Consider the following 13,050-nt stretch of genomic DNA (forward strand, 5'->3'; position numbering starts at 1 on the left):
GCATTGGGCATCTGATATCATGCATTTTGACATGTGTATATGACACGGCCTGGTACTACAGATTTGTAGGACTTGTTGACTCCATGCTGCCGGGAGAGAAGGCTCAAGCTTTTGTGTGTGCCCTCTTGTAAAGTTCCGCCTGTTGAGGATGAGAGAGAAGGAGGTTTGTGGGATCAGGGACCATTCCGAATACAATGACTATGATGTGATTGAGAACCGAACTGGCAGTTTTGATAGGGCAAAGGGCCTGGAATGTGATACCCGGAGTTGAGCCAATCAACATGTGTATCGGTCACAGTCCGGTGCCTGGCCTTGCCTACAAGCTTGCTGGGTTTTTCTGATTCTATCCCATCAAGGAGGGGTGACCCTGAATAAGGATGGTGTCGAGAGGGAAAAGACCAATACCAGGTGTAGCAGGGTGTACCAGAAGCCACATGGGAGGCCGCATGGGTCTGCATCGTCACCTCTTTGCGAATGGAGCGGGGGAGGGGGGTAAAATGTACAACAGCGTGTGTTTTAAAATGTACTACATGTGTGCAGCCCATGAGATCTGTGAACATCCCATAACCCATGGTTCTGTGAAGCTACTTTAAGATTATCAATGTTGGATATTTTCGACAAAGCGAAGTGTTACTTTTGAGATATTCTGAGACATCTTCAAGTTGGGGAATGTTGTCTTCCCGGAAACCACAATACTGTTCCAGCAGAGGGAACACGCGAAGAAACTCTTGACAGGCATGCGTGGGGAACAGTTTCTTGAGTTCAGAGAAAACTTTCCCCCACGTTTGCACCTCTTCGGCGGTGTACTCCATGTATGGTATTTTCTGACCACTGCAAAAACAAAATGACAGAACATCATATATTTACACTCTTAGAATCCAGATTGTGAAGGATTCTCGGAGTTAAGACACTTTAGAAAGCTTGGATTGTTCGGATGACATGATGGAATTGTTGGATGAAATATGCGGAGCATTCAAAGTCATACAAATGAAATACAACAGTCCAAACAACGTTAACTTGTTATTTTTTAAATACATCAGCATAAATAATTAATCTGGAACGTATGTATTCTTATTCTTTCGTGTACATAGCATATGGCTGCAGGTCACATCATATGCTCGGGGAAAAGGCTGGGCCATTGATGCAGTGCCCCCTTTAGGTGACAGCAGGAATTTGTCATTTGTTCTGGTTGCCAGCAATAGATTTACTCTTTTGAATAGACACTTTCAAATACTAAGACTCCAAAGACCTGAAAGACCCTTAAAGCCTCTGACACCTTTCAGACAGATTCGACAGCTTGGACCCTTGCCATTTAGAGGTCCAGACCACTTGGACCATTTTAGACCCTTTTTACCCCCTTAGACACTAATTGCTATTGGAATGTACCCTTTAGAGTTTAGACCATCGAGAACCTTTTAAGCACACACTCCACAAACATCATTGGTCTTCTTGCAAAACACAGACAACACTTTTTTCAGCAGATAATACGCAAACTCGACCCACTCAGAGGGTGGATACTCTGATATCTAATATCTGACCTGACATGGGGAAGGCGTAAGAGTCCAGAAGGAGGGGTGGGGTAGGAGAATGGAGGGGAAGGGGTGGGGAAAGGGGGGGAAGGAGGGAGGGAGAGGGGTGGTTGGGAGGGAGGAGGCAGGGGAGGGGTGGGATGAGTTGGAGGGTAAAGTGTGAGAGGATGGAGGAGAAGGAATGGGGTGGGAGGAGGTGGGAGGGGGAAGGGAATGGGTGAGTTGGGAATCTGGAGGGAGGGGTGGGGTGGGAGGAGGAAAGGATAGAATGAGGGAGGGGAAGTTGTGGGAGCAGGGAGGAGAAAGTGTGGGAGGAGGGAACCTGCGTTGCCTGGCAACAGCGGGTACCTTTGCAAGTCTACATATTGTTGCGAATTCGTGCCCGCCGGCGTGCGATCGGCCACGTGACTCGAATCGCGGCACGTCGCCCACCGGACGGACAATTTTGTCGTCACCCTCTCGGGCTAACGCCGGGAGCTAGTCACGGGTGGGCCTTTCGGCCTCACCACGATCGTGCCAATCGGCCACCCGCGTGGGATAGGGTTGTTCGCCAAACTCGACCTACCTAAGTACCCACGTGGATGATAAACCGGGTGATTGCACCTCGCCGCAGGTCGACTCCAGACACGGGCCGCTTAAGCGGTCCGTTCCGTGCTATCGGGATAACCGAGCGGTGTTATCGTCGGCCTCGACGGTTCCGATTAATTATCGGGCGTATTAAGCCCACGACGAACCCGTTACGTGAAGCAAGATGGAGATTCAACAAAGGGAAGGACGCAGCGAAACGTGGAACAAGTTCACACAAGCACTTTATTCACACAGACACAGAGCACACATATACAGCCAACAGAATCAGAAATGCACATATAGCAATTTAAAACAACAACAACAACAACAATGCAGAGCTACGACCAAATACGCGAACACACGGCAACACTTAAACCAATACTACTTGACGGACGGCGCCACCCACAGACATTTACACCAAACCCCAAAAGAAAATGGAAGTGCTTCCGGTTCCGGTTCCGGTTTTGAGCGGCAAGAGGTCTCCTTCGGGGCTCCCTGCTGACATTCTCAAAGTTAAGTTCCGGTTGTTATTTGTCCCGTTTTAACTGTTTAATTTTCTCACCTACATGTCAATGTGTGTTCCTAGTTCGGTTTTGTTTCAAAAATCGTGCTATTTTGTGAGTATTTATGTCGACGTTCTTACCTGGTGTTTGAGGCCTAGTCCTAGGCTTGAGGCCTACCGGTTCCACTTGGTGTTCGATCGTTTTTTTTTTTGTTTGTTTGTTTTTTCTCCCCATTACCTTCAATTTCTATCCTCCCCATTACCTTCAATTTTCATCCTCCCCACTTTCCAAACATCCCCCATTCTCCCAACTAATCTCTTTCTTATCTCAAAAAAAAAAAAAAAAAAAAAAATACCCAACAACAACAACAACAACAACAACACGCTCACCTTCTCCCGATTCTGCTACTTCTTCTTCCTCTTAACTTCCTCCTCGTCTTCCTCGATTTCTTTTTTTTTTTTTTTTTACATTTCCATGACCTAATCTGTTGAACTCTCTCATACATTAATATTAACAACAAAAACGATCTTATGATGCTTCATCTTCCTCTCTCACACATGTGGTACTCTTTACTGTTTCACAATGCACTACTCTTCTGCTATTTCAACAGACTGCTTTCATTTCGACCTCTCCTTCATTCCTTGCCTAAAAATCCAACTATTACAGCGCTTCTTCTCTCCATGCTCTGAATTCGCCTTCATTGCATCCATCAAGAATTGTGTTAAATCGCATCTCTGACCTAAAACTTTTAAAAACCACAGTTTGCCATGGATGCTCGCTTTCCATCAACCATTCTTTTTTCCAACTTCAGTGCCAACTCACCCCCTCACCCCTCACTCTCACTCTCAAAGCAACCATCCCACTCTTCTCCCTCCAAGCCTCCCTCTCACCTCTTTCAAAAATTCCCCCTCACCTTTCTCCCACCTTTCATCCCCCTCACTCTTCCTTCTCTAAGTTGCCCCCCTCTCATCCACCAACCTGCCTCCCTCCACTGCCCTCTCACCTCCATCTCTTCACTCCACCTCCTCAAATACTCAACTGCCATCTTCCTTGTCTCTTGTCCCCCCTCTCTCCCAGCACCACAGAGCCTTTTCTCCTCCTCATTCGGCCCCCTCCCCTCGCTATTCTGCAATACCCCACACCCCTTCAGCAACCCTCCCTACCTCCCCCCCTCGTCCCTCGTCCTACCCTCCCCCGCCCCCTCCACCTCCTGCACCCAAAGCCTCCTCCCCTACCTCTTCATTAAAAGTGTGGACCTCAAATATCCAGGGCCTTCGCTCAAACCTTTCAGATCTTTCCATGCAGGTTGCCACTGACAAACCAGATATTATCTGCCTAACAGAAACTTTCCTCTCCCAAGACGTGTCTGACTCCCAAGTATCTCTCCCTGGTTACTCCCTCTTACGGTATGACAGACCTGAGCCTCGTCCTGGTGGAGGTGTTGCTCTCTTCATCAAAGACTCTATTCCTCACTCTCCCTGCACTGCTCTCACTCCCCCACACCCCCAGGAATACCTCTGGCTTCGGCTTCCCCTCCACTCCCACCTCATGTTTATATGTGTACTGTACCGTCCACCGAACAGTGATGACTCCATCTACACCTCACTCTCCGAAAACATGGACCATCTTCTATCTTCTCATCCAAACTCTCTCTTCCTCTTATGTGGCGACTTCAATTGTCATCACGCCAGTTGGCTAGGTGTGGGTACCTCTCTCACCTGCCATGGGACATCAGCAAAAGCTTTCTGTGACTCATTGGGACTGACTCAATCGGTCAACTTCCTGACCCGGATCTCAACCAATGGTACTCCATCTCTTCTGGATCTGATTTTGACAAATTTCCCTGACAATATCTGCTGCTCTTCCTTCGCTCCAATTGGTTCTTCTGACCACGTCCTTGTTAAAGTGGACATCTCTCTGGCTGTTATCAGAGAACCACCTCACCGCCGTCGAGTCTGGCATTTCACTCAAGCCGACTGGCAGGGTCTCCGAGCAGCCATCAAACTTACAGACTGGTCTCCTATCACTACTTTCTCAAACATCAACTCATCCTGGGAATTCTTTCAAAGAAACTTGCTCTCCCTCATGCACAGATTTATCCCCTCTCGTGTTCAGTTGTCTTACCCTTCCTCCCGCCCTTGGTTTACTGAAGCTTGTGGCGAGGCAGTTGTCCTGAAACAACTTGCCTTTGCCTCATGGAAAGCAAACCCAACTGAGGGCAATCTCAGTTCTTTCCACAAAGCTCGGAACAAGTGTGTAGCTACCCTCAGGAGAGCCAGAAAACAACATCTTTCTCATCTCAAGTCTGAACTCTCAAACCTCTCTCCCTCCTCAAAATCCTGGTGGCGTTTAATCAAATCTGTTTCTGGTGTATGTTCCCCCTCCATCCCCTCCCTTACCTCAAATGGCCGCACTGCTGATTCCACACGTGATAAAGCTGAATGTCTAAACTCGGTGTTTGCAGCTAAATCTTGTGTCCCAAACCCATCACTATCTCTACCCACTTTACCCAGTCGCACCCAACTGTCCCTGGACTCTGTATCCTTTTCTCCTGACAAGGTGGAGAGCTTGCTTTCAAACCTCGAGTCAGATTCTGCAACCGGTCCAGACGGCATCAGCCCACGTGTCCTCAAAGCCTGCTCTTCTGCTCTTGCTCACCCTCTCTCTGTTCTATTCACCCTCTCATTTTCCCAAGGTCATCTGCCATCTGCTTGGAAATCTGCTAACATCACTGCCCTGCATAAAAAAGGTGCAAAAACAGATCCCTGTAACTATAGACCAATCAGCCTTCTCCCAATCATCAGCAAGGTTATGGAATCCATCATCGCTTCAGACATGAAATCCTTCCTCTTCTCCAATGGCTTGATTTCCAATCATCAATTTGGTTTCAGACCAGGTCACTCTACCCTAGATATGCTGCTACTGCTCTCCCATCAATGGATGGAGGTCCTCAATGCCAGACAGGAAATCCGAGCCGTATCCCTGGACATATCACGTGCTTTTGACACAGTCTGGCACCCTGCCCTACTCACCAAACTCTCTTCCCATGGTATTCAAGGCCATCTCCACTCATGGCTCGCAGACTTCCTCTCCTGTCGCAGTCAACGTGTGGCCCTAAATGGAGTTCTTTCATCCCCTCTTCCTGTGCAGGCTGGAGTTCCTCAAGGTAGCGTTCTGGGCCCTGTTCTTTTCTGGTTTTCATCAATGATCTCTCGGACTCTCTGGAAAATCCTCTATTTCTCTTTGCCGATGACTCCACCCTCTGCCGTACCATCTGTCATCCCTCAGACCGGCAAGCAGCAGCTTCTTCGCTCACTGCAGATCTGGATAAAATCACAAACTGGTCCAACACGTGGAACATGTCTTTCAATCCAGACAAATCTCACACTCTCACTATGTCTCTTCGAAAGGACCGTTTACAAAACCCCCCATCCACTTTCTCAACAATCCTCTGGAAGAAGTCTTTTCTTTCAAGCTTCTGGGTCTCACTATCTGCCATGACCTTTCCTGGGAAAGTCACATTTCCAACCTTGCCTCAAAAGCCAGTCGCCGACTGGGAATCCTCCGTCGTGCAAAGTCCTTCCTCGGCCCTCTTGAGCTCCTGACCACTTACAAAGCTTTTGTCCGTAGCCTGATGGAGTACTGCTCTCCCCTCTGGGCTGGTGCTCCTGCCTCCCACCTTTCTCGACTTCACGCTGTCGAAACCAGGGCTTTTAAGATCATTGGCATCTCCCGCAATGAAGCTGAGTCTTTGGGCCTCTCACTCAATCACCGCAGGTTGGTCGGTGGTCTTTCTGTCTTCTACCGACTCCTCTCCAGCCTTGCCCCCCTGCTCTCTCTGTGATTTGTCCCAACCACATTTCCACAGGGCGCTCAAGGTCCGCCAACAACCCCCTTCTGGTAAAACTACCAAAATCACGAATCACTGCTCATCTTCACTCTTTCATTCCTCTTTTTTCCCGCCTTTGGAATAAACTTCCTCACTCTATTCTTTCCCATTCTTCCCTCCAGGCTTTCAAAACAGCTGTTCACCACCACCTCTTATCTTCCCCCATCCAAATCCTCGATCTTTTCTACCCCCGATAATCCACCCAAGCCCACTTCCTTCAATTCTCCTGCTTTCCTTCCTGAAAGTCCCTTTAATGTCCATCTTCCCCTCGCCATGTTCCCCGTCCCATCCCCATCCCTCTCCCTTCCACAGTTCACCTGTGTCTGTTCCCCAATGTTTTGTCCCTTCCACTCCCACCCCTCTTGTCTCATGCCTCCTTGCTGTGAGTTGTGTGTTAGCTCTCATACGAGCCTCGACCAAGGTATACAAAAAAAAAAAAAAAAAAAAAAAAAAAGTGCGACTTCCCTGATCACGTCAAGTCCTCCTTTTGCGACCGCAACTCCGAGCCCCTCCGGCATGGTCCGCGAGCTCATGCCGCATGTCGCTGGTGTGGTCTGCTCGACGGTACGGACGGGGTTTTGGGGAAACGGACGGGGTTTGTTCGGCGCTGTTTTCCACGCTCGCGCACGGATCAAAGAAGCAAGGCAGGAACAACAAGCTCGCGACTCGAACCAGAAGACGACCATGAACCAGAAGACCAACATGAAGACCAACCCTCGACCAACCACTCGACCAACAACTCGACCACCAACTCGTCAAGGTCCGTCCTGTCCGTCTTTTGTAGCGCGGGGCTCCGCCCTTCGCTCCGCCCTGTTTTCGGCCCCGCCTCCATTCGAGCTTCTTGGAGAAGCCTCTCGAAGGGGGGCGTGACCTCTCGGTCCCCTTCCACCCCGCGCGGGGGCCGGGGCCCTCAGTCTTGGCTCAGAGCGAGGGAATTATTCCCCCAAAATCAGACCCCTCCTTTACATGACCTTTGACCCCTGCTCGGATCACACCTCCCCCACACCGAGCGCGGAGAATTTCGAGGGGAGAAACAGGCAGGAAAACCCCCGAGAATCATTGTTGGTTTTTGTTTGTTCCCGGAGATCGTAACCGCACAGGGCCTACTGAATGGCGAGTGGTGAAGATGTGGTAGCGTAGATGGTGGAGATGGCGTGGTTGTAGTGTGATTGGCGCTGTGGTGGGGATGGCGTGGTTGTTGAGATGCTGTTTGTTTGAAATAAAAGATAGAACAGAAAAAACGGGACCTGAATGGTGGTTTGCGAATTTCCACAACCGTAACACTACCCCCTCCCCTTTTTACAGACTCGTCCCGAGTCGCCAAATTCTCGTGTGCCATCATGTGTAGTTCTCTCCTAGTACGTTTTACCTTCGGATCCCTGAGTGCGACATTCATGTTATTCGTGTCCCCAAAATAAATAACCTGAGGGCTGAGTAACTAACTAAACAAACCCACTCATACGGACGACTTAAATAAAATTGCCGGCGCTAAGACATACATGCCGGGGGCGCACTCATATTTACAGTACAACTTAACTTACAAATTTTACACTAAACCATAGCCGAGGATGAATGGACTCTGCAGGCAGAAAAAGTCAAAAGAAAACCGGTGCACGGGCCGCCACTGCAGGCCCGTGTTGTAGCTGCCAACAGGACAGTTCTTGCAGCTTGCAAACTGTTGCTTTTACGATCCTGGCGCACATGGCAATGAACAAGGGGGGGGGGGCAAAGCAAAATTGAACGGGGCTGGTGAACAGGGGCAGTGGGCATGGCATGGCAAAGGCAGCAGGCAAGCACAGCCTGCAGAACCAGGCCGCTCCAGGCAAACACAGCCGGCAGATGATCCGACCGGCACAGGCCTTGCAGAAAACAGCCAGCCGATGAAGTTGGCCAGCCTTTGCCTTTCAATGGAGGTTGGTGGAGGGAGTGTGGTGGTGCTGGCCACTCAGAAGGCGGGCTCGGACCTCGCCTACAGTCTCCCTCCCACCTATCGCCTTTGCCTGTCACTGTCCATACCCACTCCCGTAATTTGTCAAAACCAATTTAGCCCCAACTTATTTAATTTTTGTTTTATATTTATTTCTATACCTCCAACTATTATTCGTCCCCTAACCCCCTTTATCGTCCTTGTTCGGTTAACCTATCATCCCCTAGTCTACTCCCAACCCCTACGTTCCTTTCCCGGAGGGGAATAAGGGAGAGCTAGCGTCCTGTGTCGAGGCCCAATTCAAGTCTCAGGATGGCCTCCCCAGACTTCAGCAATCTATAACACAAAGTGGGTCCAGCGGCCCACAGCGAGAGCGAAGGGATGGATGGTGCGGAGGGGTACACTTCCTAATCTACCCTATCCATGTAACTGTTAAACTACCCTGGGGCTTTCAACAAACGCCTCGCGCTTAAACTATTGGTTCTAACAACCCAGATTCCCATCGCCTGTGTTGGTGTCCTTACAATTTCGGGCCTCGCCCCCCCCCCCCAATTTTCTTTACGTGCCCTCACACGGTCTCATGGCTGGGACGCGTGGCTCCCCTTGGCAGGCACGACCCTCTGCGATTCTCCAGCTATGGCACCCCCGGGCACTACACTGCCTCCGAGCCTACCAGCTCCCTAAACATCGGGGAGTGCCCTCCATGGTGAATCCCCTGAAACGCTCACGTGGAAGGCTGGCTTCCTGGGCCCCTTTCCGAGGGTCACCCGTGCCCACAACACTGCCCACGCGGCTAATGGCGCCCCGTGCCCCCACACCATGCGGGCGCACCCGTGCCCACTACGCTATCCCGGACCCCCATGGCCGACTTGCCTGGTGCCCGGGGTACCCACTCAGCGATACTCACCTTTCGCAGCCACGCTCTCAGCCCGTCAACAGGGCTCCTGCACCCCTCCAAATGGGTTTCGAGCCTACACTCCCACCAACAGCAAAACGACTTCCATTTTGTCAATTTAACTAACCCAGCTAACTCACTCTACACTGACCCCGGGGTCCCTTGGGCGGGAGTCACTCCTCCCCCCCAATCACTCATCGCACCATGCATTCCCCATTCGCTCCACTCACACAGACCCGCTGGCCTCACTCACTCAACAAGCACACGTTCCACCTCAACTCACCAACTCTTCAACACACACACCGCTGAACTCTGCCATCTTTCTAACTACCTCCCCTAACTAACTCGTGCTCCCACGTCATCCCTTAAACTATAGCACGTGCCATTAAACACTATGTAGCTAAGCTACGTCCCCTCTACACACTCACAAGTCTGTCCATGTCCTCAAAATAAAAAAAAAACATTTTCCCAACCTAAATCTGGCTACAATCCCTCTACCTAATCCATTCCACGGGCCCCATGAGGAATTACCCCTGCCCCATGGAGCCGGTCTCGCTAAGCTAACCCTTCCCCCTAACTAGTTCCATCCTGTGCCCTGGCCAAGGGGGTCTTCCACCCCTTGCCCAGGAATCCTGTTCACCCGAAAGCGAGGCTTGCCTTTTTTTTTTTAATTGCGCAGCACCAGCGCGGTAACTCGCAACCTGCGCACCAGCGCGGAAATTCACAGCCGTCACCTTTGGCGTGACGTCATGGCAGCTGTTCGCGTCCCTCTTGGACGGTACCATCCGGCAGCGATTCACCCTCCTGCCGGATTCCAACCATACATGCAGCCATGACGTCACCCGGCGCATAAAAAAACACAAGCCCCACGTCTCGAGGGGTTCCCCACGTGAACACATGTGCCCTGCCTGTTGGAGCTTAACACACACGCCCGCGTGGAGAACCCGTCCGGTCCGAATCCGAAATCCTGCCTAAACTTTGTCCGTCCGCTGGATCGGCAAATCCACCGCTGGCGTTTCCGGACCGGGGTTCACTCCCGCAAGCGAGCACGTGGCGGCCTCGTGCGTTGCACGGCACGGACCTCGCGCTCACTGCTGGGTGAACCCGACGCGGTTACCAATCCAACTGCAGCCGCCACTCGGCTTTTGTCCCTCTGTCGCCGTTGTCATCTCCATTCCACCCATGCACACCTGCGCGTCACGACGCTCACACACCACTCCATTACATTCACCCCGGGAGACGCAGCTGCGTGCCCACGCATGCCCACCGACATCTCCCTCACATACAGCGACCTTACATACGCTGTCTCCCTCACACTCGGCCGCTCACTCACTCGTGCCGTTTCCCTTGCACACACCATACCACTCACACACGCGGGGGCACTCACTCGGGGTGTCTCATCCACCCACGGCGCGCTGGGAAGCACGCACTCCGGCACACTCACAACCACACCACTCACACACGGGGCCGCTTCCACACACGGGGGTGCACTAACACCTTGCACCACACACACAGGGACAACCACACTGTGGATTTGTGCCACGCTAAGGGTTTCCGGGGCCTCTATACCACCCAAGCTCTCCGTGCACCTGTCCACAGCACCCGTCCCCTCAACCTCGCAAAGCACGACCGAACCTACATGGTCGTGAGTCGATTCAAGGGGACATACTCCCTCCCCTCGTTCCTGGAGGAGGCTATCCAGCTGCCTGCACCGGGTCCCGAAACAGTCGGCCAGCTCCCCCTCATCGTCCTCCACTACCTCCGTGTGTGTGTGCTCGTCTCTAACCCCGTCTTCATCATGTAGTCTTCCCTCTATCGTTCCCATCTCCCATGTCTCTGTATATTTATTAGTTTCTGTTGTCCCCTCGTGTCTATTAGTCTCTGCTTCTTTCTGGCGTCTTTCCCTTATCTTTACGTAGGTCAACCTTGCTTTCTCCTTAAGTCGCTCCCGTCCTTCCCTCTGTTTCACTCCTTGCTCTTTTACGATCTCCGCGTACCTCATCCTTGCTTTCCGTCTTAATTGTTCTTTTCTCTCCCTCCCAATTCCTTTCACCTAGTCTCTTATCTCCCTCGTGCACATCTCCGTCACCCCAATTAGTTTTTCCCTCTCGGTCACCGTCGTGCTTCTCGCCCAACACGTCCCCCGAATTATTTTCTCCTTACCCGCCTCCACCGCGGGCCTGACAGCCATTGCACTCCCTCCCAGCTCGTTCGGTCCCACACGTGGCGTCGCCATTTTAATCTCCACCGTTGTTGCCTTAATGCCCGCCTGCAGGCTTCGGCTTTTTGCTGCATCTCACCCCGCAGTTCTTTCATTTCTTCCTTCATTTTGAGTGCGTTTGTTTCCATATTCGTTTTCATTTCGTTAATTTGTTGCGTATTCCCATCCATTTTTCTCATCAATGCCTCAAACATTTCCATCGTCCGATCCGTGGGCGAATTCGCACGTGGGGGGGCGTTCGTCTGCCACCCCAGCCACTGCACCCATTTCGAACTCTGGGTTCAGTTGGGGGGGAAGTTGGTCCCGTACAATCAGCATTTCCTGCACGGGGATCTCATCCTGGACCATGGATTCTACATTATTACTACACATACCGAATCCACCCGGCACCCGCTCGCCTTGAGACGCCATCTTATTTCTCGTCACGGGTTAATTTAGCTCGCTCGTAATTTGGAAGCAATCGGGGGTCGCTCCTCCCACCCCTGGACCGATTCCCGTGAATTTAGCTGGAGACAGGAGAGTTTGTTTTCCCGCTCTCTGACACCAGTGTTGCGAATTCACGCCCGCCGGCGTGCGATCGGCCACGTGACTCGAATCGCGGCACGTCGCCCACCGGATGGACAATTCTGTCGTGACCCTCTCGGACTAACGCCGGGAGCTAGTCACGGGTGGGCCTTTCGGCCTCACCACGATCGTGCCAATCGGCCACCCGCGTGGGATAGGGTCGTTCGCCAAACTCGACCTACCTAAGTACCCACGCGGATGGTAAACCGGGCGATCGCACCTCGCCGCAGGTCGACTCCGGACACGGGCCGCTTAAGCGGTCCGTTCCGTGCTATCGGGATAACCGAGCGGTGTTATCGTCGGCTTCGACGGCTCCGATTAATTATCGGGCGTATTAAGCCCACGATGAACCCGTAACGTGAAGCAAGATGGAGATTCAACAAAGGGAAGGACGCAGCGGAACGTGGAACAAGTTCACACAAGCACTTTATTCACACAGACACAGAGCACACATATACAGCCAACAGAATCAGAAATGCACATATAGCAATTTAAAACAACAACAACAATGCAGAGCTACGACCGAATACGCGAACACACGGCAACACTTAAAACAATACTACTTGACGGACGGCGCCACCCACAGACATTTACACCAAACCCCAAAAGAAAATGGAAGTACGACTTCCCTGATCGTGTCGAGTCCTTCTTTTGCGACCGCAACTCCGAGCCCCTCCGGCGTGGTCCGCGAGCTCGTGCCGCGTGTCGCTCGTGTGGTCCGCTCGACGGTACAGACGGGGTTTCGAGGAAACGGACGGGGTTTGTTCGGCACTGTTTTCCACGCTCGCGCACGGATCAAAGAAGCAAGGCAGGAACAACAAGCTCGCGACTCGAACCAGAAGACGACCATGAACCAGACGACCAACATGAAGACCAACCCTCGACCAACCACTCGACCACCAACTCGTCAAGGTCCGTCCTGTCCGCCTTTTGTAGCACGGGGCTCCGCCCTTCG

General features: G+C 51.8%; 1 protein-coding gene across 2 annotated transcripts in view; it reads right to left on the reverse strand.

The window, feature by feature from the left end:
• Nucleotides 1-13,050, reverse strand: part of PAH (phenylalanine hydroxylase) — a 173,225-nt gene that overhangs the window by 70,364 nt on the left and 89,811 nt on the right. For both annotated transcript variants that reach the window (XM_085886580.1, XM_085886579.1), the window contains exon 6: nt 635-831. In XM_085886580.1, the coding sequence (XP_085742706.1) occupies nt 635-831 (197 nt within the window). The remainder of the gene's footprint in view (nt 1-634; nt 832-13,050) is intronic.

This window comes from Eptatretus burgeri, chromosome 6, assembly GCF_056783735.1.
Source record: "Eptatretus burgeri isolate ZD-2024b chromosome 6, Ebu_testis_v1, whole genome shotgun sequence".
In the NCBI taxonomy this organism is placed as follows: Eukaryota; Metazoa; Chordata; class Myxini; order Myxiniformes; family Myxinidae; genus Eptatretus; species Eptatretus burgeri.